This window comes from Spea bombifrons, chromosome 1 (genome assembly GCF_027358695.1).
Source record: "Spea bombifrons isolate aSpeBom1 chromosome 1, aSpeBom1.2.pri, whole genome shotgun sequence".
NCBI lineage: Eukaryota > Metazoa > Chordata > Amphibia > Anura > Pelobatidae > Spea > Spea bombifrons.
The window spans coordinates 129,293,783-129,320,755 of record NC_071087.1 but is presented as its reverse complement, the minus strand read 5'-3'; the positions used below and the strand labels follow the sequence as shown (position 1 = coordinate 129,320,755).

At 39.5% G+C, this 26,973-nt stretch overlaps 1 protein-coding gene across 1 annotated transcript; it reads right to left on the bottom strand.

The window, feature by feature from the left end:
• Positions 1-1,079: 1,079 nt before the first annotated feature.
• Positions 1,080-26,769, bottom strand: LOC128472275 (trichohyalin-like). Its single transcript, XM_053454231.1, has 26 exons — positions 26,709-26,769; positions 26,369-26,478; positions 24,275-24,353; positions 19,617-20,813; positions 18,745-18,828; positions 18,176-18,283; positions 17,841-17,901; positions 17,090-17,243; positions 15,018-15,110; positions 14,262-14,354; positions 13,358-13,470; positions 12,858-12,993; positions 12,463-12,633; positions 11,892-12,017; positions 10,644-10,907; positions 9,452-9,514; positions 9,236-9,331; positions 8,638-8,739; positions 7,324-7,506; positions 5,753-5,884; positions 5,175-5,404; positions 4,326-4,464; positions 3,807-3,890; positions 3,477-3,679; positions 1,488-1,563; positions 1,080-1,130 (listed from the first exon to the last, which is right to left on the bottom strand). The coding sequence occupies exons 1-26, from the start codon at positions 26,767-26,769 to the stop codon at positions 1,080-1,082; spliced, it is 4,209 nt and encodes a 1,402-aa protein (XP_053310206.1).
• Between the last annotated feature and the right edge of the window lie 204 nt (positions 26,770-26,973).

Here is a 26,973-nt window from a genome sequence, read left to right as displayed (position 1 = left end):
GTATAGTGAACATGCCTGAACTGGAGGCCGTGCCTCATACCTGAGACACTGAGACAAAGGAGACTAACCACAGAGTTTATATTCTATATGCTTAGCACCTGTGGAATAAATGAAAGTTAAAAAAAAATGTTATGTGAACCAAATCTATATGTTTCTCATCAAAACCTTCACTACAGCTGCCTAGGAAGTCATGTTTTTAAACAAGGTTGAGTAGTCACCTTATGTTTCTGAAAACACACTACACCGTTGTTTTCCCACAGTTATAACAGAAAGATGCAAACGTAAGCAACACAGTCTCATTTAAAAGCAAATAGTAAGCTAATGATCTTTGAAGGAACACGTTGATCTCCTTTAGGTACACGTTGATCTCTGTTAGGGAGTGTCTGATGGCTTTGAGAGGTTTGGTGTTGACTTGGCACTTCCTTATTTCCTCATACTTCTTCCTGCCAAAGGTGTCATGGACCTTTCAGCCAATGTAGGCTGCCTCTGAAAACACAAAACATGCTGTAACTTTCCTGATCCAGTTTAACCAAGCCTATCTGCTTGTCAAATGAAATGCAAGATGGCAGAGGGTGCTTGCTGATCCATTCAGCACTTGCAGCAGGATCTTTGTTTTATGACGGTGGCAGAAGAATAAACCCCACTCCTTTGATAAGTCATAATTATGAAGGTGAACAGCAGCCAGTGAATGGAAGGTACTGTCTGCTGAGCCAAATTCTAGCCCTCCTGGTTGATTCAGGCACTTCTCGCATGTATACATTATAATCCTGTATGTATATAATCTTAAGTGGTGAGATATACCATTGTAATGGTTATACAATAAACTACATATGTTTAACGGGGGAATAGCTTCACGTGTATCCAATCACCTTCTCTCTGTATGAGTTTCCAAGGTCACCCCTTAACATGCTTAGGTCCTCCATGCTTCCCCCTCGGTAGAGTTGGTGATCGGCTCGCAGCTCCCGGACTCGCCCTTGAAGATTGCGCAGGATCTTTAGAGCACCAAAGTCATGCTGCGTGGGCGCTCCGTTCAGAGATGGCGAGGAGGCTGAGCGGAGGTGAGAATTCTCTCTCCTGTCCTATAACAACAACAGAACAACATAGGATCCAGCGTGACTAGATGCTTCTGTCTGGATAAGGAGAGGCCAAAGGGAAAACAGACCATCTAACGGCCAAAGTGACTCCTGGATGAGGGGACAGCAACAATGAAAGGTGACTTTTTTCAACTTAAAGTAAATATAATTTGAATTGGGAAAAAGAATGAGTTCAGAATAAGGACAATCAATGATTTCACCAAACTCTGCACTGCTTAGGTACAGTAGCCCCAAAAGAATATCTCTAAGACAGTTAGTGGCTATAAAACAATAAACATGTGATTGAGCTAACAATGTACTATATGTATAGATCTTATATATAAAACGCTGACTTTCTCTGCACAATTCTCCCAAAAGGTAAAGAGCATTTATCCATAGACAGCACATGCGTACCATGGGAGTCCTGCAAACTGTCCCGATTCTCTCGGCATATCTGTGACTCTCTGAAGCTTTGCTCCTGGATAGACTTCTACAGAAAACAAATATATCATGTTAGTGGTCACAGTAAGAATCACATAACTTGTCACATATCAAGAACCAGATGTGGAAGACATAAGTCAGACAGGCAACTCTAATTTGCAGGGAGAATCCAAAGATCATTTGACGTGGGCAGAAGTAAATATGACCGTTTCCCAAATTCAAAACTAAGAAGATCACAAGGACATGGCAGTCTGTGTAGGACATCTGTGAAACCCCCAAACATAAACCATCTTGTGACCGTCCTCGACAGGAGGATGAGCCTAACCGTAGCTATATAGCCAGCTTGGGTCACTTCAAGTCCCTCTCGTCAGACCGGACTTTACATACATGCACAGTCATTTAATGGCGAGACAGAGTTGCCTGTAAACTCAACAATTAGACAGTATATCGGCTAGGATGGTTTAACACAGAATTATTCAGACATGCACAGGTGAAGATGGTGTTATTTGGTTATGATGCTACTGATGGGTAGTTAAATAGCGGCACAGCTGGCATTCATTTTCAGAGTGTATTCACTAACAGAGGTGTTTGTGGGGGTTTCTGCTTCACCTATTTCAATATGCATTATGATGGGTAAACCTGTGCGCTGTTTCTGCAAGAAGGGCAGCGCTGACCCTATAATTCATAGGCAATAGGAAACTCAATTTAACTATGCACTTTGCAGGGCCACCGCAGTCTTTGTTGCAGGAGAGGCTCACTAGCATTGGCCCTTTATAATGCATAATGAAGGGAGTCAGGGGGGTTGATTGGATTTTGAGGCCAGAAAGAATGATTTGGGACTACAATATTCAACTGAAATGAAATATGTTTTTCTACATTTAAAAATGGCACAAAGTACTCATTGGAGTCAAACGCCAATATAAAACTAACTATATATATATTCTGTATCTATAAGGGCAAGGTAACCCTTTTGAGTCCAGAGTGCTTGTTTTTTTGTTATATATACACCCAAAATTGAGTAACAGGAGAGTAATGATAGAGTTGATAGAATAGTTTTCAGGTCCTTCATTTCATTATACATTACAAAGGTCCAACCCCAGTAAGCTTCTGCTGCAGGATGAGCTTGGCTGGCCCTGTATAATGTATAGTTAAACACGTGAGATTTTCACCCATTGAATTATACAGGCTCAGCTCAGCCCTTCTTGCTGGAGAAACCTTCCAGTGAAGGGAGAAAGTTGAAATGATATCTCTCCCAACTACAACCCTCCCTTTAGTGAATAAACCCCACTGCAGAACCTTATATTGGTGGGAAAAGATGCCTTTAACTCATGCATGTCCTTCCACGGACAAAACCCAGAACACTAGATTATCTATACATGGACGTTTCCTAAACTATTTGTATGGGGCTATGCTGGTAAAGCATCTTTAAAACAGTATACATGTTCTGTTTGGTGGACAGTTGGCCATAACGTACAATATGGCAATAAATCACGGTTTCTGAATGTATACTGATTGTTGTGCCTCATTAGTTTTGGTTGTAGTAGATGGAATGAACTAGCGACTGATGATATGGATGGACAATCTATTTCTTTCCTAACTTTACCTTTCTTTTAAAAATTCCATCTTGCATCTGTAGAGAGATAAATGACCATTTTATGGTTTCATGAGAAGGCCATTCCATATTAAATATGTGCCAGGAGCAGCATGCACAACATTGGCTAGAGAGGTTTACGAAGGTTGTGGGTAAAAGTAGCCACTGGAGGAATCTGAGTGCCATCAGTCGATAGATGAACAAAACAGGGTATTTTCACGAATAGTGTTACATGAACAGGGTATGAAGTCACAGTTGAGCTAGGACCAAGACTAGATCCAAGACTGTATGATCTAGTGGCTCAGAAGCAAGAAAAAAGCTATTCAACAACCACATGTTCCATCACAGAGGACAAGTCCAGACTTACTTACTTCTCTAACTCTGCATTGAGTTCCTCCTCAAATTTTACGGCCAGCTTTGCGGCAGTCTCGTCTTTCCATTTGGCCATGTTCCTCTGGATGGCTCGCAGCTCATTATCCTTCTCCCGTAGCTGCTGCCGCAGAGACTGGCCATCAGGCCCCATGGACTCCCTGAGCTGCTCTCTCTGCAGGTTAGTGATCTCCTCAATGTGCTCCTTTCATGGGGAACAAAAAGTGCACTCGATTCATACAAATCAAATAAATAAAGCCAAACCTGGTGTACAAAGCTCACACTGGAGAGTACGTAAGAAAGTATGAAGTTACCGCCACCCCAAAAATCACCTGGATGAGCCGTTCCTTTAACAAATCCAGAGCTTTTTCCTTCTCCAACTGCATGTGCTCCTTCACCTGCTGCAGCTCCCGCTCCTGAATATTACACAGGGGACATGGTTATGACACCGCAGTAAGGAGGCTCCTCATTGCCTGCGCATGCATCACAATAAGGAGGAAGCATTTTCAAACTGATGGAACATAAGCAGATGGAAACTAACTGGTGTTTCTGCCTCGCTGGCTGGAATTAGTGAGATGGACGCACCAGTGCCTTACTGTCTGCGTTTCTGATGAGTTTACAGCATTTCAGATCTGGATATTTTATTCCAGGGGTTTGAGAGTGACCTACTTGGCTTTTTTATGTATATTTATATAATGTGCTTTTTATAAGGGCAGTTCGGAGGATTTAGAGGCTATAAAATGATGTGTAGATGTGTTTGACGAAGCTGTGTTGTGTTTCTGTTGTTTATTTACCTTACTGTTAGTTTGCAGATGGTATATTAATACCTAATAACAGCTTTCATTCCTCACCTTCTCTCTCTGCACATGGATGGCGGTGCGTTTTTGGGCCTCTATATCTTGTTGTAGCTCGTGAATGTACTGGTTGGTGTCCTCACTCACGCTGTGCAGCATTTGCAGGGCTTGGTTGGTGGATAGGCGAGATGGGCTTCTACAAGACAATTTCATGCAATATAGTTTTGTATGAAAATATCAGAAATAGGCACATATAATACCTGTGGTTCCATAAAACTATAATTTAACATTCAGTGTCTGCCCAAAGAGAGATCCAGAAGGTCCAGAATCCCCCCATTATTCTATATTGACGCTGTTACCTACATTTCTGCTCCACACAGGTCAAAAGAGCACATAGTGGAGCACATAATGATATATTGAGTGACTTTCCCCGCTCACACTCAGCGAGCTGATTCTTTATGGGAATGCTGCTGAATTCCTGCTTGTACACTGAAATGGTTGGCGACGCAGACTTTCATTAGTCAGGGAGTCAGGCAGGGGATTGAGACTGAGCTATTCTATTACCTACTACAATACAGTATGATAAGGAGTAAGGTTGTTTGTCTAGTAAATTAGGCTAAAATAACAATCTAGAATCCATACAAATGGCTAAGATGCAGGTGTCTGAGAACATTGTGCAAAAACTGATTTAAAAAAAAACAAACAAAATTACCACAATAATTCCCAAAACATATTTTTAATTCGATACTAGTAACGGACGATGTGGGAGTTGCACCTGAATCTTTGCCTACGTGCTTCAATAGGATGGCAATTTCTAATGTGTCACGGTTACTATGTTAGTATAGTGTCAGTGCAAGGTTTAATCATCCAATAATCTAATCCTGTCAAGGAGCAGCAGTCACGTACCCATGTCTGGTGTGCGAAGGGCTCTTAGGTGTTGGTCTCCCAAGAGTAGTCAAGATCCGCTCACAAGCGGCACTGATCTCCCTTCCCAGCGCCCGCTCAGCCCGCTCCGCCTGGGCCACAGCCTCCCTCTCCCGGAAAACGCATTCATTCTTTTCAGCCCGCAGAATGTGCTGCTCCTCCTCGAGCTGCTGAAGCCTGACCTTCAAGCGCTCCACGTCCCGCTCCTTTTCCTGTACAGTCGGTCACAAAAGGGTTCAGCTGCTTAGTACCACGAATTGTTGTGTGAAACATGCTCCAACCAAGTTTAAGACTGGCTTTAATAATCTATAATCCATGTAATTATTCCTTAGTCCCTATATGTGCCTGGTAACAAGAAAATTACATTTGATGCCCAAGAATAATTGTCCTATTGAAGAACACTGCTTAGTTAACATAGCCCATAGTGAGAGTACACAATACAGTAGTAACACGGTATCAGTGAACAAGATTTGTCCTGTTGTCTGATTAACTTCAATGCTCACAATGGAAAACATTGAATATTTTAGCATTGGTATGTCTTGGTAAATTATTTCTCGTACCAGTGCCAGTTCTTGCTCGAGCCTCCTCATCTCTTCCTGCTTCTCTTCCCTCAGGACAGCACGCAGATCATCCAGAGCATCTTGTTTCTCTCGCTGCAGTGAGCGATAGTGTATCTCGTGTTCCTGAATTATCTGTAATACGCATGTTATGGAAAACTAGCTCATTAGCCAGAATTGATAAAATTCAAAAACGTTCTTCATATAGATCAACAAGTCCATTGTTCATGAGCCTAGCTCATCATCAACATATGTAAAAGTTACATTTTTTCTACTTATAAAGCACACTTATTTCACACTGTGGGGAAAAAACAGATATTACTTTATGAATTTTTTTTTACAATAGAAACTGGCCATTGTCAACATAAAAAATAATATTATTATCATTATCTTTTATTTACATAGCGGCAACAATTTACGCAGCGCTTAATACAATACATATATTCAAGGGGTATGACAAGACTAGAACTGACAGACTAAGACAAACCGATACATTAGGCGGATTGCTTGTATAAAAATATATCAGAATACCGTATTTGCTCGATTATAAGACGACCCTGATTATAAGATGACCCCCCAAAATCAAAATATTAATTTAGGAAAAAAACAAAAAGCCTGAATATAAGACTACCCTATAGGAAAAAAGTTTTACTAGTAAATATTAATTCATGTAAACTAATTTTCATATTTAATAAAAGCTATGATTGAGAAAAATATATTTTTTATTTCCTTTTATTTGCCAACCTGCCCCCCCCAGTTATGCACATCTGCCCCAGGCTTGCCACTCTGCCCCCAGAAATGCCTTATACCACCTATTTGCCACTCTGCCCCATTATGTGCCTTTTAACCCCCTATATGCCCCTCTGACCCATGATATTCCTTATACCCCTATATGCCACTCTGGCATATAGGGGGTTAAAAGGCATATCATGGGGCTGAGTGGCATATAGGGGGTTAAAATGCATTTCTGGAGATATATATATATATATATATATACTGCTAACAGCAATCACACTCCTATCAAGCCAAGGCAGCCAGTACATGCTGGAACCTGGGTATGTTAGAAGTGTGATTACAGCCTCCCTATGCCATGCTACCACCCCCACCCCCCTTACACATCCATGCTATCACACACACACTCATTCACAAACATTTAAATACTCATTCATTCCATTAATCACACATACACACACACGCTCAAACCCCCCACCCCCTTACCTGAACTGCAGATCTCCCACTCGAAGACTTCTGCAGGGGCCCGGCTGTGCGAGCAACTTCTCTGGCCCCGCCCCCAGAGGAAGGAGGGGGAGGTAGAGTTATGTGAGGACTGTGCTAGCTTCCTGTTTCCTGCTGCTAAGACCGGTAAGCAGCACGGCCGAAGCAGAATGAGGTCTGATTAGAAGACGACCTCGATTATAAGACGAGGGGTATTTTTCAGAGCATTTGCTCTGGAAAAAACCTTGTCTTACAATCGAGCAAATACGGTATATCAAAATATCAAGTCTTTCATCTGGATAAACACATTTTATTTTACCCTCTTGGAACAAACATGCCATTATATCAGAGACTCTTACATTCTGCAGGTCAGACGCTTTCTTCTCTAATGCCATAACTGTTCTGCGTTCCTGTTCCAATGAGTCTCGTAGATCTGCCATCTCTCGGAGCTTCTCCTCTTCCATTGTGTGTCTCTGTATTTGTAATGCATCCTTCTTCTCACTTTCCCACTTCTTTTGCTCACGAAGCAGGGTGTTATGCACCTGAAAGACCAATGTATTCTGTCTAACGTCCACCCTGTGTGAAATGGCTTGTTACCCCTGTACTACATTTCACAGCGGACCTGACAATAATTCATCATATGAATTCCATCAAAGTGAAAAAATATTCCAGATGATTTTGCACTAGAAATGCTCTTTTCTAAACAACCCCCAATATGATCATCCACTGTGCTGTTGGTTCCATGTATGGAGGTATCATTAAAGCAGAGCATTTGTCTGTATCTACAATGCCTTTCCTCCAGAAAAGCGACTCCACAAACCGACTCCTATAGAGACATCTTATCCTTAGCCCCAACCAGGAGCCTACCTAGAAACCACGGGGCCCTGGTGTGAAAATCACCCCAGGGCCCAAACTTGCCCCCAAACAACTTGTCTGTGGTTTCTTTGCCCCATCTTTGATACAACATATGTAAACACACTTACACAAATTACACACATTTACTCATACTCACTAACACCCACTAAATCTCACCCCATTTACACATCCATGCTCACAAACACCTACACATCCATGCTCACACACAGGTACAAGTACACATCCATGCTCACACACAGGTACATATCCATGACCAAACACACACACATACAAGTACACATCCATGCTCACATACACGTACACATCCATGCTCACACACGTACACATCCATGCTCACACACGTACACATCCATGCTCACACACAAACACACATGTACATATCCATGCTCACACACACAAATACGTGACCCCGATACATTCCTGTCTCCCCGTGCCGGCTCATGGGGCCTGTCTAAACTATTTTTTAACCGGCATGGGGAGACAAAAACAAGAGGTTCGCAAAAGGCCCCCTAGAGGCACTCGCCCCAGTGGCCCCAACCATATTTCCCCGGTATTTTGTAACTGTGGTGTTAATGTGTAGATATTTTTGAAAATAAAACAAACAAAAAGATAAATGTTGAATATTGGGGTTATATGTTACTGGATCTATATTCAACGTGTTTAATGGTGATAGGAGGTAGCCACCTAATCCAAGTCCATAAAATTTGTTCTTGTGCTTCCAATGCTAGCTTTGTATTGACACATATGGACTCTATGTACTCCTTGGTGAAGGTTTTATACACATTCAGTTTTATTACCATTTCCCTCGCTTCCTGTTTCAGTTCCGCAGCTAGCTTCTTCATGGATTCCTTCTGCGATCGCAGCGTCTCTTTCAGCTTTGTAATATCTTTATCTTTTCCCTGCGTAGATGAAGCAAGCCTATCAATGATGTCCTATCAGCCAGATGATTTCCCCTTACCTGGTTTTTAATAATGATTATGGTAGGTCTCATGTTTCCATAATGATGGAATGACAGGTGTTTTATAGTAAACATAACATATATGTTCTGCTGTTAGTAATGTGCCATATTAATAAATACAATATACTACTATTTTCATACAATGTTTACCATCTCATACTTAATAAATGAAAAAACATATCCGATATTTATCCTATAATGCCACATTGTTTGCTAACGCTGATGAAAATGCGTTCAACAGCGACAATGCACATTGAGTTTATTTCAGTTCTCTTTGTCCTCGTGTTTAATTAGCTGTTATATATATATATATATATATATATATATATACACATGAACAATTTCTTTTTCTGGCGTATACTTTCATTTTTTTAAGTCTAAAGTAACATATTTTTTTACCCACACACAAGTAGACAATAAGGAGATCAGAGTCCTACCTCAATGGCCTTCAAGGCTTTATCAGTTTCTTTTCTGAGGGATTCGGCTTGGTCCTGCAGTGCTTTTAGTTTCAGTTGTTCCATATTTTCTGCTAACTAAATTCACAAAATAACACAGGTGAGAAATCCATCATCACATGAGAATCTTGCAGAGTTACAATCAGGCATCCCAAGCCAGCATTTCTTCTGAACAACGATGACCCAAAAATCACTGACCTGCTGGATTTCCTTCTGTTTCTGGAGCTGCATCTCCTTCTGTAGTTCTGCAATTTGCTTTTCCTGATTAAAGAAAGAACAACATTTTTTTTCTATATGACTACCGTATATTATTATTATATATTATCCATACTTCACTGATTATTTGCCAAGGCGGTTTTGTTTCTAGAAATACTTGGATTCAGACTCATAATAAGGAGAGAAAGCCTAAGTAGTCATGTCATGTTACACTACTGATTACAATATAAACGATGGATTATTCTCCACGTTAACCTACGAACATCAGGTTCCTATCTTGGTGTTTTAGTTATTGGAACATTGGATTTTCATTCTAAAGCCAAACAAGTAGTCTAACGCATGCTTTGGTTTCTCCTCTATGCTGAATTCATGCAAACAGAAGCACGGGGCAGACCTTTCAAGTCAATTAAAACTTGGCAACAACAACAAATTCGAAATCATTTGTTAACCCCTTAAGGACAATGGGCAGTCCCTAAATCCATTGAAAACAGTGCATTTTGAGTCTGTACATGTACAGGCTTTGTCATTAAGGGGTTAAAAAAGAACTGTTTTCACTTTAATGCAAAGTGTTTTCATAAGGGATTTTCCAAAAGGCTACTGCCTGAATAGTAGCCCTGTCACATGCCACAACAGGCATTAGAAGGCCATACATACACAATGCAGCCTGTATAAAAAGAAATAAATGTAACAGAGAAAAAAGAGCAACACGAATTAACTACATTACCATGGGTCTCATCCAAATGATGGTACATTAAAATGTTTTTAACGATAATAAATTATCTTTTGTGTTTCTCCAGGTATTACAATTGTTGGATGAGGATGATGTGCCATTGTTTTATACTCGATGAGCCTACATTATTAAAGATGTTTGTGAGTGCATATATATATACTCCCACATATTGCTACTTTTCTATATGTTTTTTTCTTTTTCTCCCCATTTGGATAAGATATTGTTCATACTTGGGGAGTACTCTTACGGGTTGCTGCAACAACAACAAATTTCACTTGTGGTTTTGATTACTAAAGTTGACTAAATGGATTTCTTGAATTTTTAGATTGGAGGAGAGATGTTATCAGCAGTCAGCACCGTGATACTGAAATTCTACCTGCAGTCAGATGTAGTACCATAGCAAATGGCACGTGGAGGGGGGGGATTTGTGCAGTAATTGGTTACCTTGTCTTGCTGATGCTGTAGCTGCAGATCCAACACTCGCTTGTTTTGCTCTTCTTTGAGAGCCTCAAAAGCCAACACCTGGCCCTCCTTATCAGCTTTCAGGGTGGATATGACATCTCGGAGTCTCAGGAGGTCCAGCTCTTTCTCAGACAGGATCTTCTCAAGTGATGTTATCCTGGTGCTCTGCTCTTGGACTTGGGATGTCATGTCTGCAACTTGTTGGTTTAACACTTCTTTTTGGTCACTGGCTTCTTCTATCTGATTCTATAAATAGAGAAACATGTCACCTGATTATTGGGGACATTCAACAATGAAAGCTCTTTGTATCACAATATTTTACCATGGTCACAGAAAATGTAGTCAGTTATATCCAGGTTGTACTGTGAACATTCTTGCATCTGAGCCTGGCATTAACTGGATGTTTAGTTTGGCCACCGAACATACAATACACAACTCCAGCATGCATTACCAAAAGTGGTCCGTATATGTATAGCGTAATGAACTCTAAAACAAAGAATACATGAAACAATTTGTTTGCTTTAAAGTGAAAGGACAGGATTTGTTTTCATTGTTCGCATTTATACTGTAAAGGGGTAGTCCCACCAAAAAAATATTACTAGTATTACATAGGGTTTTGTGCCGTTTTCTTTTTGAAAGCAGTTCTACTTACAGGCAGCTGCCTATTAGCCATTTCTATATATTCTAGCTGTGTTAGTGTAGCCCAATCTACTAGACAAACACCCTGACTCCTTAACATACTGCCATGTGGTGAACAATAACATCTTGCCATCTTATTCTCCCTCCGGATGCTCTAATCAATGTCTAAAGAGAGAAAGATTTCAATGGACAAGCAGGACTTTTACCTAATAGAAGCCATTCTCTTTGGACAATATCCATCGTTGAGTTTATTTTTTTTCTCAACCAGATTTTGTATAGGCATTACTTTTGCCATGTTGTGGAACCCGGTATGCCAGCATCTGGCACTTTACTTCTAGCATCCACCAAATGAGATAACTACGGCCCACGGCTGATTATTTTTCTGCTCACGTAGTGCGTAGCCGGACATACCCAGACAGTGGCCAAACACTGCGGCTGGAGTGACAGATCATTTGAGTATGGAAAGCTCTCTACTAAAAGCTTATCAATCATATGCCTGGTGTGCCAGATGTCCAGGCCTGGCAGTGCCACAATTCATCTGGAATCCCTCACCCGGTAACATCAGAAGTGCTGAGAGTGGTGCAGAAATACCTGTATCTGGGTTTCATACTTCTTTTCAAGCTCCCGTAGCTGGGATTTCAGCTGCTTGTGCTTCTCCTGCTTCTCTGCACATTCAGATATTTTTTCTTCTAGTTTGCATTGACATTCTTCTAAACTCTGCAAATAAAACACAATGTACAGTGTGTAACTCATAAGATTCTTTTTATTTCTATGTTTGTAATTTCTAGTTAAAAATAACATATTGAATCAATTACTAAATGCTGGGAGGTTCATGTTAGCCCGCTGTCTAATAATTAATGTTGTCTCTGATCACAGGAGGTATTTTCCAATAGGGAAGTTTTGCAGGCTGTATTTGAATACAAAGTACAGAAGGCTTGTTCCATTAGGAAAACAAGGTAGTGACCAGGTTTATTGTTAATGTGGGCAGCATCTGAACAGTTTAACACTATACAAATGGTTAATGCAAGAACACGCACTTTAATCTTTCCAGAGTATTTAAGGACTCAACACACTTACAATGGTTCTATGCCTTTATCAGATTGTTGGAAATCATTCTGTCCTTCTAAAGCTGACATTCAGGAGATAATAGTTAGAAGCCTACCTCTTGAAGGTTCTCAATATTTGCTCTGGCAGTTCTTTGCTCGGAGAATAGTTCTGACTTAACACTGCTAAGCTGCCGCTCCAGCTCTTGGCGCTCCATGAATGACAGGCTGCTCTCCAGGTGGCGCACATGGGCTTTAAGCTCATCTCGTTCACTCGTCAGTGAAGAAATCTGCAGAGGACAGTGACTTATCAAATACTTTTTTCTAGAAGAAGAATATGGTTTTACTGCAGTTCCCAATGGTCATGGGATCTCAGCTGGATGGATGATACCTGCGATGGGTCATTAAGTTAAGATCAAGGCAGATAATATTTGTAAAAGAAAATGTGAGCCATCAGTTCTGTAACAAGCTCAGTTGCTGACAAGATATAGAATTGTGCAGTTGCTTCTCTTACCTCATACTGAAAACTGGCCATCTGGCTGTTGCGTGTGCTTGAGTTCTGCTGCCGCATGGAGTCTAGTTCCAGCTCAAGGTCATGTAGCTCCTTCAAATAGTCATCACGCTTGTACTCAAGTACAACCAGTTCATTCCTGTCAGACACCGGGGAGCAAAACTTTAAAAATGAGGGGCAAAAGTTCTACCGACTTTCACAGTCGTACTGAACATGCTTTCTACCTCCACAGTCACCAGCTCAATACCTATCTTACAGAGCGTATCCAGGCACAAAGGTTTGTGTATGTAACAAAATCATTTGTGTTTGGTTTCTTTTCCACTCTTTGAAAACACAATATGAGCTTCAGGCATCTTCAGATTGCATCCCGTTCTAGTATTTAGTTAATTCATTGTATTCTGTGGTCAGTTCCCATTAGTTATCACTCGGTAGGAGATCATCTTTTGCGCTACGTGACCACCGCAGAGAACTTTGTCTTACAATATGGAAGTTAGATCCTTTACCTTAAGCCCTCCTCTGTTATCTGCGTCTCCCTCACACGTGACTCCATTCTCATCATGTCCTTCTGAGTCTTCTCCAATAAGTCTCTGAGAGACTCCAATTCCCGATACGTTTCCTAACATGAAGAAAATAACATTATTAGATACTGATCAAGGATAATAGGAAGAAACACACGCCCCACATTACTTATTACAGAAATAAAAAACTGACTGGATCAAACATCAGAAAAATTAATGTAGCACCTCTTGTACCACTACAAGTGCACTAAACTTTGTTCCCGAACAGATATAGTAATTTGATGTGACTTTTTGTTTGAAAAAAACAAAAAAATCATATATTTACATCTTGCTAAAAGTTATCTAATGACACTACTGGTCTTTAAAACAACAGTGATCCTGGTTACATTTCTCATACAGCAGATCACAGATCCTTTTCAAGTTTGGACATGAGGCCCGCGTATACATCTTAATAAGAGCTCTGTCTAGCCAGCTTTATCAAAGCGTGACAATCGCTGAACTGTGTTTATATAGCTATCTTATGTTGACATGACATGAAGTAATCTGCACTCCAGTCACTGTTAGTGAGAAGTCAGGATGCTGAACATCTGATCTAGTGCAGATCCAAATACAATACACTTACTTATTATTTTGTACAATGTCTTAGATCCCCCCTTGTACAATTACATGTTTAATGGCTATTATTCAATCCTATTACCATATCAAGAAGTTTAATCTTAGAATGCAAAAGGAAACATACACCTTGCTATAGACTTCTGTGGCACTGTGAGTAGGCCATTTTTTTGACTTGATACTATTTAGTAAAAAACTACTTGTGCTTAGTAAATATTACTGCTAGAGGAAATGGATATATAGTTTTTTCCCTACAAGTGAGAAAAAAGCTTTAAACCTGTTTCTTTCCCAGGATATCATTAAGAGACAGGTCGGCCTCCCGACACTGAGTTTTCCGCTGTAATAATCGCTCTTCTTCCATAATGGCTTCCTGTAATGACATCAAACATCAGTTCACTCTTGTGTAAACAGTCAATATTTACCACAAAGTATATTTAACATACTGTGTTTTCATGATAGTCACAAGACAAGCACCACTGGATCGCCTTCCACCTATTAGTCTCAAGACTCTGGGAATAGTAGAGTCGTTGAAGTTCTACCAATTCTCCAGCAGACCTTCCCTCACCACCACTAGCTATGGGCAAGCACCACTGGATCTCCTTCCACCTAAGTCACTTCTACTTTCCACTCTCACACAAAAGAATGGATATATATCCATATATATATGACTAAACCCCTAAAAATTAAGGGCAAAACTAAATAAGCCTTACTTGGCAGAAGACAGCATCTGTAACATTCTGGTCAATGATGAAGTTGCACATTTTACATAACATTCTTCTATCACATGAACGTTTTTTAGACAGAAATATAATAATGTATATTTTTTTGCAGTTTCACTTTGACCCGTTATTAAAAATATATTAATCCTTATTGAAGGCCCGTGATGGTCCCACCCAGCAGTGAATATGATATTTGCTCATTACGTATATTTGTTATCGTATTGGTTATTGCTGCAGTTCAATGCACTCCATACCATAACCTTGTGACCTGTAAATTATATCAACAGATATTTTTTACTTATATCTTTACTTACTCGTCGAAGCTTGGCCACGGATTCTTCCAGGATCGCTCTTTCCGTGGCAAGGTCTTCTAGGACTCTCTTAAACTGTCCTTCACCAGGGGACCCCTAGCACAAGAACAAAATGGAAAATCTGTTAGTTTAACAAGTTAAAGACACTACAGGTTCTAAAAAAATGTTTTACACATAAAGCTCCACTGTACAGCACTACAGAATATGTTGGAACTAAATAAATCAATAAATAATAATAATAATAAATAAAGCATACACATTTACATATAATATCATTTATTAAAAAATCATTACAAATTGTAAACAGCTAAAGCAAAAAAAAATATTAGTTTACTTGTCTTCAGTTTAGAAACATATCATATGTCACAGATTTTCATGCATTATTTGCATTTACAGGAAACATTTGGGTGCATGTGATTTTTTTAAAGGCTTTCATTTCTTTTCTAACTAAGCTAGGATTTATCATGGCTCCCAGTTTCCAAAACTACTCAAAAAAGTAAATATTCAGTAAAAGCAGGAAACCTAGCATTTTTCACAAGTGTCATTCTAGAACTTTTCGCGCAGCCATTTTCCAACAACCTCCATCTAAAGCATTTGGTAAAAAAATAAAAATAAAACTGTCCATTTTTTGTGCAGTATTTGCAATTTAGTTTAGGATTTCTTCCAGGGTTCAGTGATATCCCATTTCCAAAGGTTTTTTATGGTTTGAAGGAAATTAAAGGGCCAAGGTAACCCCACTCCTTTCCAAACCCACTCCCTGCCTTTGCCATGGTCACAAATAACATTTTGGTTATTGTTCATGTTGGTGGGGGTTTTTGGTTGAGATGTAGGGGTCATTTGGATGCAAAGCTGTTACTGATTTAAATTCCAAACAGGATAAGAATTCTGTGGATGGACAAGAACCGGAGACACATAATGCTGGCCAGTAACCCAAGCAACAACACAACACAAGAATGATTGTTTAGTAGTTAATATGCCCAATTGCTGTGTGATTTTAAATGTAAACTTAACCAGCAGCCAATGGGGAATCAGATCAGCGTGTTTCTGAAAGGGTCTCCCAAATTGCTTATTACCAGCGCCCACACTCTTGTTATTGGTATTTCAAAGACAGAAGGGTCAACCATACAACTCAATAGCAATGAATTGCTACATGGCACAAAGTTTCATAAAGCATCTGTCATGTTGAAGCAAATTACATTTTTTAATATCCACAGTGATCCCCTAAAGGGGAACTCTCACCATTTTTTTATTACTAGTATTGCACTAAAGGAGCATTCTAGCCATTGCATGCACTTTATTACATATGATAGCTGAGTGTCCCCTCAAATTATTTTATATTTATGGTAGTTTTTCCCCTTGCAAATGCGAACACCGGTCTTTCCATGGTGGGGCCGTACTTCCGCAATCTGGGCCGCATCCCCAACCTAGAGGTCAGCTACTGATGAGCAGATGGCGTGGCTTAATCTCCATGGGTGCGGCAGCCCAGCGGAGAGACTCCAAGGGGAAGGGAGGAGACCAGGGGAAAGGGGGAGGGCATTGTGCATACTACCCCTATATAAACCCTCCAGACACCTCACACAGGGCTTACTAGTTGAGCTCTGTACCTTGTTACCTTCTCTTCCCTATCAACTACATTGAAGTCTTCCTGGTTCCATTCCGGACAACTCTACTGCTGAAACCTATTTTGACCCCTGGCTTGTGACCCTGATATGGTTTGCTTGCTGCCTGCCTCCAGCCAGATTGTGACCTCAATATTGCTACTTGCTGCCTGCCTCGACCCCTGGCTTGTGTCCCCGATACTGATTGTTTGCCGCCTGCCTCGACCCCTGGACTGTGACCACGACTTCTCTTTTGGATTTGCCCTTGTGATTGGATTTTGTGGATTGTGTCCTGTTTTCCTGTGCTACGCTCCACATCCCGGCCTGACACTTCCCATGGGACTCCCCCTTTAAACTGGATGGTGTAGCTCTCAGCTTGTCTAGTGCAGATTTTTGCCAAGTGGCAAAGCGCCATATGTGTTTCTCGGTGGATCAGACTGTATTGTAGCCAATACTGTAGGCTGTGTGGCCGCTTACCATGAAGTCAGTTGGAATGCTTTTAGCACGGTGCTCCCTGGAGGACTCAGTTGTCTTTTTTGGGCTTGAATTCCATCTCTTGGGACTTCCGCATCTCCATCCTGGGCTGTGGAAGGTTGTTTCAAACTCCTCATCGTCATCGGTGGTTACTTTACTGGAAGAAGAATATTAAAAATATTACATTCCTTACAAGTCATTGGAATAGCATTAATGCCATATAAAACATTGAACAGAAACATATAATGTTTATATTGTAATATCTCAAGCATTAAATATCATTTTTTTTTTAAACACCAAAACAACAGCGTGTTTGCTGATCAATGGGATAATAGGGTATTTTAGCAAGTGCCTCTTTCCACATGACTTATTTGATACCTTACTCATGGTTACATGGGCTCATTCATTTGCATATGCCTACTGTTTTATGCAAAGCTTAAGAGCATTCCACTTACAGAGCGGCTATTTCGATCTTTAAGATCTGAACTTTTGTCACTTTAAACTCACAATAAGCATACAGAGAATTGTTGGCTAGATAATGTTTAAGTCAGAATAGATCCTATCCTTAACTGAAGAGCTCAGGCTCATACATTTCCAACCCTATCTAGTGCTCAAAGACCATATCTAAAACAGCAGGTATATGGGAATGAGAGAGGCCATGGAAACATGGGTAAGGAATCAAAGTGGCAAACGTCTTAGCGTGCATGTTTTGGTCTTAGACATGTCTGTATTGGCATAAATGTATTTTGAGTACCTGAGACTCTCACTGCGACTCCGCTGCATTCTTCTAGTCTTGTGTCCAGGATCCGTAAAACCTATTAATGAAAAATCGTTAATACTTATATAATATATTCTTCAGGGACGTTCAGAGCTCTATTTTCTGGAATTCAGACTTATAGCGAGAAATGTTCACCTCTTTTTAGTAGGCCAATACTGTGGTATGAGGATTCCGATACTATTGATGAACACTTGGTTTAATTCACCAAAGTTCAGGTAAATGCAAGTTGGCACCTGAAGTAAACTTGCACAAGTTGTTGTGACATTTGCACACAGTGGTACATTTTGGAAAGAAATAAAACAAGATTTCACCTTTGGTGACATTCAGGGCTTTGCGAATGTGATCGCGTACTCTCTCCGTTGTCACAGAGTCCAAATCACTGTCCACTGTCACTGAATCAAAACTCTTCAAAGGAATACCTTTACAACAAGAAAGCAACAGATTAAGGCAATGGCTTATATGAAATAACAGGAAATGTCACAAAGAAGTAAACATACATAACATAAAGCTGCCTGAAGATGCCTTATTTACTTGTAATTTCAAATCAAGATCAAAACATAAAATTGTTCCTTCTTAAGTTATTGTTCTTTACACTTCCCATCTTTGATATCTAACCCTGTAGTGATGGCAGCACTGAAACTGAAAAAAAGCTTCCTGAACTAAACCTGTATTATTTAAGAAGAGGAGAGAATGGGGAGAGAGAAAGAGGGGGGAGAGAAAGAGGGGAGAGAGAGAGAGAGGGAGGGAGAGACCACTAATTCAAAAAGACAAAAAAATGATCACGCCTGATCACTGATTATTGAATAAATTAGCACTGAGCTGGATAAAGGCCCCAGATTTAAATCAAACCATAAAATACATGCGGTTTGTGACTTCATACCAGCCACATGCTTGTAGTGAGTGAAGTTCTCTTCCTTGTGCGTTGAGTCCATTGAGCTCAGATTTTCAAGGTTGTCTTTTGTGCCTATGGGGGGGGGCAAAAAAATGAAATGTGTGAAGTATGGACTTTAGCAGATGTAAAGACATAGTCCAAGTTTATTTTGTGTTGTTTCCAGCAGCTATTATAATCAGCATGAGTGAAATAAACAATTCCCACTAGGTCCTCTAGTCCAGCAATATGTCAATGGTATTTCTACTGGACCATCTACCTTAAACTGACACAACGCAAAACTCCCTGAAAAATATGTTCTAGACTAATACCAATCATAAACATATAACAAACACATAAAGAGTGCGAGATATACAAGATAGAAAGATCTTTTATAGCAAATTGGGGCATATCTAAGTAGCTCTTGCAGAGCTACAGAACATTGTGTGGTGGGTTGTGATAGCAGCAATGGAGGTATGTCCTGCACCCTCCATTTTTTCAAAGCTTACTAGGCCAGTCAGGGAAGATCAAAGGATCCCTCAGCCCATGATCCCCACTAAAAGTGGGACAGCTCAGCATGAGAGCATCCAGAAAATCGAGCACTTGGGAGGTACAAAAAGAGGCTCTTACATCTCATTAGCGGTGTTTTTTTTTTACGTAATGAACATATATGGACAGTGTCAACTTTAGTTAATGTCAGGAGAACATACGAAACATGTTAACCCATTCTACAATGTAATTTTTAGACAACAGTATAAATGAGGCGTCATCCACTCGTCTGTAGACTTGGCACTGTACAAGCCACAGAGACAAAGAATCAAGGTTTATTTATGATAAGCAGATTTCTCACGACAAAGTCAACTCTGCTAGTTTCTATGACTTACATAAGCTATATATGTAACTAGTTTCCACAACTGATTGTGAGCACTGCGAAAAGTCTTCTTTTCTTGCTTGTTCTGCATTTTCTTCCGGGTGTCCTACTTTATTACTAGAGAGTGTTTTATCCGCCACACCACCGTTTGTGTTCCCATAGTCGAACAGTATAGCAGGTTTCGCTGTATGGTAGCCCTTGTCATCCTTTTTTCCACATTGTGTTTTGAGGGAGTCATCCAATCTCCAGCTTTCTGTGTGTGTTCTCAGTTCTGCTGGATGTGTAGAAGTTCCGATATCATCTCCATTTCTTTGTTCAGTGGAAATACCAGACATTTTGTGATTCATGTGCCCTTTCAGAAGAGGAGTAGTTGCATGAGAAGAAATACCTGCAAAATGGCGCTGGTCATTAGACCGAGTTTCTGACTTGTGGTCTATTGATTTGCCTTCAAAATGTTGCTTTAAATGTGAGCCTGAAGGCTGCGAATCAGGACTTTTTTCTTGAAGATCTGTAGTAACAAAGTCTCCCTTTTCTACAATGTTCTGAGAATACAGAGCAAGCTTGTTTTTCAAAAGGTCTTCTGGTGAGACAACACATTGTTGGAGGTCTTCTGCACTTCTGGACGACACATTACTCACTGCAGAGCTCATTTTCTCCAAACTGTGTAGACTTGACGGCTCTGAAATATTTACCTGGCTAAGTCTTGATATTCTTCCACCGAGAGACTCCAAACTATCTCTCCTATTCCTGGTGGCTCCGGAAGGCTCACACTCATTATTTGCAGGTAATGCCGCTTGCAAATCACCTTCTAACTCTTCTTTAAACTGTTGCAGAATGTTTTCCCTTCTTGCAGTGTTAAGTGTGAAATTATCCCCTGTTGGACCAGCAATGTCAGAGGTTTCCTCAAAAAGTTTGGGGTGTTTAATGAAGCTGTACTCTTCGTTGTCCAGAACACTTCTGTCATTGGCTCCACTGGTTGATATTGGCTCTATCATTCCCTGCTTGAACTTTACCGCAAAGTCTTCTGTGCACACGCTTTCTGCAGAATTGTCACTGTGGTAATCCTGGATATCTGTCTGCTCAGAGCCCAAAAGGTGAGCCAGCCTCCATTTGTATTCTTCTTTCTTACACTCTCTATTTTGTTCATTTGGATCCACAGTGGTTGGATCTTTGTGTTCTCCAGGATGAGTTCCATGGGACTGTTCCACATCTGTACAAGAGATGGAAAAAAGTATAATGTAATAACCTGATGTACCTTCCACAATACTCACATTCAGGATTTCTTTTGGTGACGTTGTTTCTCATTTTGACAGGAATGTGTGAGTGAGAGGGTATATTTAATTTATATATTCTGCTTGCAGAATATCATTTGTCATTATCAAGCCGTGTTTCTGACTGGGTACTCCTCATGGTATAGTTTGTTTTGTAGGGGCAATCCATTACAAGCACAATCCTTGCCTTTCTTTGTGCCTGTATTCCATGAATGAAAATTAATGTATTGCCTCTTTTGAGCAACCAAGGAAGAAGCACAAGAAAACAGACTACCACGTTCATGTGAGCCAAAAGGTTGGCTGCAGAACACATGGGATTTTTTCATAGGCACAACAAGGTGGGCAACAAACCTATATACCCCCACACACACAGGAGAATTCGGACACAACGTACGTTTATATCTACCTTGATTAAATGGTTAGTGTAAAATGGGAACATGACCTCATATTAGTCACTCATGTCTCTGAAAGTCTCAATGGGTTAAACTTCATTAAATAGTTCAATGAGAAGGGGATGAACTAAGAGCAGTGTTAATGAAGATGAGTTATTACTAAACATGACACCAGGATTTGATCTGCATGGTAAATTCATTTATATACTATTACAGTATATATCAGAGAACATAGTAATTACACATTAGTCCCACAAAGCTTTGGACCAAATTAACTCACGCTGTGGAACTGTATTCACATCATGTATATTTTTATAACACTCCAGTAGTATAGCAAACACCTTGCTTATCTTTCATTAATAATATTTAATCAAATCATGTGTTTTAGTAAATGTGCCACATGTGTCTATCCAAATGTACTGATCTTTCCGCTACAAGGTAGATATCTCTCTGAGATAATTCTCCCTGGTGCAACTATATAACTATTATGGAATTGGACAAATATGATAAAGTGATAGCCAAAATCTGTACATTTGTGGAGCGTGTCCCAACGCCGCTCCCACGACCCAGGGTTTCTCCGTGATGACCCGGAGTCCCAGAGAAGTGGCCAGGTATGGCGGCACTCAATGTAAATAAATCACTGTTAGCGAGCTCCCAAAAAATTTAAATACACACTCCAATAAAATGTATCTTCGGTCCAAACTGTGAGAAATGCACACACAAGAAAAACATATGGTCCCCGTGCAAAAAAAACATAAAGTAGAAAATGAATGTACGTACAAAATCCGGCTGGAACAGTAAGAAAGCTCCTCTCAATGTTCCCAGACTGTCTTGGATCCCATATATCTGATACTGAAGCAGACGATAACTCTGTACACACATAAATATATAAATACCCACATAATACATTTCCATATTATAGGTAAAAAATATTCATGTATATCCAGAAATCAGAATTATTTTAATATATTAAAATAATTATTTATAAATATTATTATTAATCCAGTAGGGGTCAGTGCTTTCAAAGATAACTTACATTATAAAACAGTTCGTTAATTGCAACACACCGTGGGTAGTCTATTTGATCCAATGTGGAATTCATTACATGGGTCAGAGAAGTAGACTATTAAAAGAACGCATTCAAGAACCAATTTATTTAATTTCACACAAATCGGAGAAACGTTCTATTCCAAAACATTTCAATATTTGCACTATAACCCCTAGTGGTTTAAATACAGATTTTGAAATCTCAGCTCTTTTTTAAGTAAATTAAGTGAATTTAAATAATTTTAATTATTGTAATTTTATGGATATACATGAATATAACAAGAAAATAAAAAAATACATGAATATTAGTGAGCTAATATATGGACATTTTTATGGAAATGTGGGTACTTATATATTTATGTATGTATTGATATTTTTTTCATCATCACCAACCTTGCCAACATGACATAAATATCACTACAATGTAATAATTCAAGTGACCTGATTTGACCTCAATTTCTGATAATTACCACCATAACCCTGCAAAAAGTAAAAAAAAAAAAAATAGCTAATTCGAAATTGTCCCTTACAATATCACCCTTTAATAATTAGTAACACGGAGATTACACATATAAAGTATATAAAACAGCTTTGGGAAAAAATATATACAGTAAAAAAATATATAGAAAAATATATATAAAAAATGTCAGCAGTAGAAATAAACAAATATTCTGTCTATACGAGATTATGAAAATCAATTGTTATTGACAATTCTGAAGCTGTACTTGTATAACTGGTTTGATCTGCTTTAAACCAGGTGAAGAGATGCCGCGAACTCCTAATCAGTTTATGTAACTGATCAATTCTGTAACGCGTTCCTCTTTCCATCACAGGAACCATCAATAGCACTTGATGAAAACATTACAGAAGAATAAATGCTTGATTTCTCAGTACTAATGTAACAAACGTGAAAAAGGACAACTCTTCAGCGTGAACCTGCAAGTGTCTACATAACTGGCTCCTAATGGAGAGCTTCTCAAACACTTAGTAATGATTATATCAGTATGCCTCTCTTCTACTGGAATCTCACGAAGAACACATAGAACAGAAGTTTAAAACCCTCTTTGTACCTACTGACCAATTATCAGCATTATATTATTACACCCGTAATATCTAAATTTAACTCAGCATGTTTTTGCAATACAATGTGATATTAAAAGATATTATGTACACCTCGCCTTAATTTATGGTCTCAACGTAAATGATTAAACAAGTCTCTTTCTTGGTACTTGATCCTTTGCAGGAAAAGGGTTAAACAGTGTTTTTTTTTATTTGCAGAACGGTTATTCCCATTAAGATTAATAGATTGCAAGCTTGCAAGCGCAGGGCTCTTTTCTTCCTCTGTACCAGTATGTTTTATTGTGTGTTAATGTTTTTTTAAATTGTCTGTTAAATATTGTCACTGCCCCTCACCTTGAACAGCACTACAGAATCTGCTGGTGCTAGATAAATAAATGTGCGTTTGATATTGAAACGTGTACACTAAAGGCCAAAGATGGCAGGGATGATGAATTTAAAAACCAGAAGAGAAAAAGCAGCAGAATATGATCGCAGATAGTGGCCATACTCAGAGCCCTGTAACACAGTCTAAAACATAAACATACGACTGGCACAATATGCCAACAGTATGTATACATTGTGTATATATATTTGTATACTATATATGTATATATGTATACTATATATGTGTGTGTGTATATATATATATATATATATATATATACATACATACATACACAACATGTAAGCATATGTTATTGATAAAATATATGTGAATAATACATTTATATGTATATACCGTATATATATACATATATATATATATATATATATATATATATATATATATAAACGGTATATATATTGCATTAAACCACCATAACTCTATACCTTTGCCACTAAAGCAAATATTCAATATCAGGATTTAAATAATGGTCAGATACACATGATGCTGCACTTACCCTTGGTATGGCGCTCCGATAGAAATGATTTACTATCCTTTTCTTCATTTCTTAGTGAATTCTTCAAAGCCGGCCGTGGCTGAAATGAAAAAACTAAATTCAGAAAAAATTAAGCTCCACTCTATTTACCTACTTACACATTGGACTTAACTTTTTTTGTCATTATATTAGAAAAGCAATTGAAATAGCTCAAAGAATGCTTCAAGTGGTTTCCCCAAATTCAACTGAAAATGCAACTTTCTCCAGTCTCAAAAGTATTTAACCCCCTCATGGCAAGCATCTTTAGTACTGAGTAGAGCACCCTTTTGCTTTTATGACCTACTGCAATGCTTCTGGCAGCGATCCTGGGGAACCTTAGCCTATTCCTCGTGAGCAATGGTTCAGTAATATTTTTGTGTTATACAGTCAGGGGACCGTGGTGGCCACTGTAGAATCTTAGAGGTATGCTTGGGATCATTGTCCTGTTGGAAGGTCCAATGATGACCACGCTTCAATATCCTCACAGACAGCATGACATTTTCTCCCGGGGTTTCCTGATACTTCAGTGAGTCCATCTTGCCTTCCACACGCTGCAGGTTTCCAGTGCCAGAAGATTCAACGCAGTAACAGAGCATCACCGAACCACCACCATGCTTAACTATAGGCAGAGTGTTCTTTTCAGCATTTGCATCATTCGTCTTCCTCCAGACATACCGCTGATCCATCGGGCCCAAAAGTTTCATTTGTTTCACCACTTCACAGAACAGAATCCCCAAACGTCTGTGGCATACTTATATGATTTTGAGCATATTGGAGCCAACATTTCTTGTGCTTTGGGTCAGTAGTTGTGTATGTCTCGGTCTTTCTCTCTTCAAACTCTCTACTTGACCCCCTACAATCCGGTTTCCGTCCACAGCATTCAGCAGAGACTACACTCACTAAAATTACTAATGACCTCCTCACAGCTAAAACAAAAGGCCAATTCTCAGTGGTTATTCTCTTGGACCTCTCTGCAGGCTTTGACACAGTCGACCAGCCCCTCGTCCCACAAGCCTTCCATGCTCATGGCATCTGTGACACAGCTTTTTCATGGCCTAAATCCTACCTTTCTGACCGTACTTTTAGTGTCTCATTTACTGAAACTTGCGCCCCTCCCCTACCGATATCTATTGGTGTTCCTCAAGGCTCAGTTCTTGGGCCTCTGCTATTTTCCATCTGCACTTCTTCTCTCGGACAACTTATATATTTTTTGGCTTCCAGTACCACCTATATGCAGATGACACCCTAATCTATATTTCTGCTCCTGACCTTTCCCCCTCTCTTCTAACTCGCCTCACCCACTGTCTATCAGGAATTGCATCATGGATGGCGTCCCGTTACCTAAAGCTCAACATCTCTAAGACCAAACTCATGGTAATCCCGCCATCTGCTATGTCCACTTTTCCTGACATCTCTATTACTGTTGACAACTCCACTATCCAACCAACAGACCAGGTTCGCTGCCTTGGTGTCACTGTTGACTCTACTCTCTCCTTCATCCCTCACATCCTGTCCCTCACCAAATCCTGACGCCTCCACCTGAAAACATCTCCCGAATCCGCCCTTTCCTCACACAAGACACAACCAAATTACTAATCCACTCCCTTGTGATATCCTGCATGGATTATTGCAACTCCCTACTAACCGGTCTACCCCTCTCCCGCCTTTCACCGCTTCTATTCATCCTCAACACTGCAGTCAGATTAATTTTTCTCTGCCGCCCTTCCTCATCCGCTGCTCCACTATGCCAATCAATAAGTTAGTAGTAAAAATATTAGCTTCCCTGGTGCGCAACCTTATTATATTGAAATTTATTGAAAATCAATTTGCTACAGTAAAAAAAAAATCTAATTATTCAAAGATATAATTCTGTAGGGCTGCTGCTTTACTCAGTGATGTGTGGGAGATGTCCTGCTCGTCCACAGTCTGTCTTTTTGGGGGGTTTCTTCACAGAGGAGTGGAATTTTCCAACCACGTTAATAATAGTATGTAAGAAATACAAAATGACAGATTCCTCCAGCAAAAATCCAATAAACCTGGGTGGTCACATCAGTGGTCTGTGGATTGCTGGATTACCTCTACACGTAGTTGGTCAAGCTGTTCATCAATAGTATCCAGCAGATAATCACAGTGGTCCCTGTGTCTTTCTTCTGACTTTTGGGAGGACAACAGGTGCATCTGCATATCTATATAGTGTTCAAACACAGATTAATTACAAACACAGCCAAAATATACCGGTACATTGCTATAAAACAGGGCAGCAACAGTCATATGCGATGTATACAGCACATCAGAACTTGATAAAAAAAAAATAATAGTTAAGTAAAAAGGAAAAATTATTTTTAAAAACGTACAATATTCATAACAACATTCTGCTTTGTATATGTTTTTAATATGTTTCTTAAGGATTCCTTACTTAGAGAAATATTCTCTTCTGTGGAGTCTTCAAACTTGGCATCTAAAGTGGTGTCTGCCATCTTTTCTTCTGCTGCAAGAAACCAAACATATATAGTAGTAAAAAGATAAGCACCAACTACTCATAGTATGAGGTTACCTAAATGGAGACAATGCACCACTCACTACAAAGCCAAACCCATACATAACTGATTAGTCAATTTGAGGGATAAAAAGAGTAATCTTGGGGCAAAGTTAGAAAACTAGAGCAATTACCATAGGAGCTA

Bases quoted from the DNA above. Each gene is read 5' to 3' on its own strand.
- LOC128472275 (XM_053454231.1), bottom strand. From the start codon at position 26,769: ATGGCAGACACCACTTTAGATGCCAAGTTTGAAGACTCCACAGAAGAG. The intron at 18,284-18,744 runs GTATGAAGTCAC...CTTGTTGTAAAG, and splicing joins TCACTACAAGCATGTGGCTG to GTATTCCTTTGAAGAGTTTT. The intron at 4,465-5,174 runs GTACGTGACTGC...ATTGTCTTGTAG, and splicing joins CCTTCGCACACCAGACATGG to AAGCCCATCTCGCCTATCCA.